Source organism: Oryzias melastigma, unplaced genomic scaffold (assembly GCF_002922805.2).
Source record: "Oryzias melastigma strain HK-1 unplaced genomic scaffold, ASM292280v2 sc00780, whole genome shotgun sequence".
Lineage (NCBI taxonomy): Eukaryota > Metazoa > Chordata > Actinopteri > Beloniformes > Adrianichthyidae > Oryzias > Oryzias melastigma.
The window spans coordinates 1-1,417 of NW_023417367.1; the positions used below are offsets into that span (position 1 = coordinate 1).

At 53.6% G+C, this 1,417-nt stretch overlaps 1 protein-coding gene across 1 annotated transcript; it reads left to right on the forward strand.

The window, feature by feature from the left end:
- Positions 1-142: 142 nt before the first annotated feature.
- LOC112139156 (dipeptidyl aminopeptidase-like protein 6) lies at positions 143-1,258 on the forward strand. The gene is made up of 4 exons (XM_024261851.2): positions 143-331; positions 420-517; positions 959-1,082; positions 1,157-1,258. The coding sequence occupies exons 1-4, from the start codon at positions 269-271 to the stop codon at positions 1,256-1,258; spliced, it is 387 nt and encodes a 128-aa protein (XP_024117619.1). The 5' UTR covers positions 143-268.
- Positions 1,259-1,417: the final 159 nt, after the last annotated feature.

Below are 1,417 nucleotides of genomic sequence, written 5' to 3' on the forward strand. Positions count from 1 at the left end.
TGACCTGCTGTGGTTCTGACCGACCTGCTGTGGTTCTGACCGACCTGCTGTGGTTCTGACTGATCTGCTCTGGTTCTGACCGACCTGCTGTGGTTCTGACCGACCTGCTGTGGTTCTGACTGATCTGCTCTGGTTCTGACCGACCTGCTCCGATTCTGACCGTCTTGTTCCCTCAGAGGAGATCTTCCACTCCCACGTGGCTCACTGGTGGTCTCCGGACGGCGCCAGGCTGGCGTACGCCACCATCAACGACACTCTGGTGCCAAAGATGGAGCTGCCGATGTTCACAGGAGCGCCGTACCCCACGGGGAAGGAGTACCACTACCCCAAGGTCCGTTCAGGAAACTGGACGTAAAGGTTTGAACGAACTGAATGTTTGGAGGATTCCGGGGAAAACGTCTTTGTGATCGTGTCTTCAGGCCGGAGAGGAAAACCCGCTGATCAGTCTGCATGTGGTCAACCTGAACGGCCCGCTGCACACCATCGAGATGAGGAGGCCAGACGACCCCAGGATCGGGTGAGGCGTTCGAGTCCCGTCTGCTCGTCAATTATGAGGATTTTTATTCAAAGAAGTCGTTCCAGTCGACACTCAAACTGATCACATCTGACCTCCGGACTCCTCCTGATCTGATCCTAGTCCTCTTGATCTGATCCGGACTCCTCCTGGTCTGATCTGGACTCCTCCTGATCTGATCCGGACTCCTCCTGATCTGATCCTAGTCTTCTTGATCTGATCCGGACTCCTCCTGATCTGATCCTACTCCTCCTGATCTGATCCAGACTCCTCCTGATCTGATCCAGACTCCTCCTGATCTGATCCAGACTCCTCCTGATCTGATCCAGACTCCTCCTGATCTGATCCTAGTCCTCCTGATCTGATCCGGACTCCTCCCGATCTGAGACCTCAGAGAGTTTCTCAGTCCAGAACTTTTCTTTAGAAAGTTCTTCTGTTTTCCAGAGAGTTCTACGTGACCATGGTGAAGTGGGCCACCACCACCAAACTGGCCATCAGCTGGCTGAACAGAGCGCAGAACATCTCCATCCTCACGCTGTGTGAAGCCACCACAGGAGTCTGCACAAAGGTAGCCCCGCCCCCACACACCTGAGCGTTGGCAGCAGGTCCCTGAGGGCTGAACGTGTCCACCTGCTCTTTCAGAAACACGAGGATGAAAGCGAAGGCTGGCTTCACAGGCAGGTGAGAGCACGAACGGACCAGCGTCTGAGTGACTGTCGCCATGGCAACCATGCAGCTCATTAACATGGAATCATTTAGTTTCATGTCAGTAACAGTAAGAAGTCTTTGATTTGTTCAGGGAATCTGCAGGAAAGTCCAATAAACGGACGTGCACGTTCTTTCAATGTGTTACTGAAAGAACGTGCACGTTTTCAGGCGTGTCTCAGAGAGAACGTGCACGTT

What these genes read in the sequence shown, in the direction of transcription:
- LOC112139156 (XM_024261851.2), top strand. Translation starts at nt 269, where the DNA reads ATGGAGCTGCCGATGTTCACAGGAGCGCCGTACCCCACGGGGAAGGAG. An exon ending in CCAGACGACCCCAGGATCGG is followed by an intron (nt 518 to 958) that starts GTGAGGCGTTCG and finishes TCTGTTTTCCAG; the next exon opens with AGAGTTCTACGTGACCATGG. An exon ending in CCACAGGAGTCTGCACAAAG is followed by an intron (nt 1,083 to 1,156) that starts GTAGCCCCGCCC and finishes CTGCTCTTTCAG; the next exon opens with AAACACGAGGATGAAAGCGA.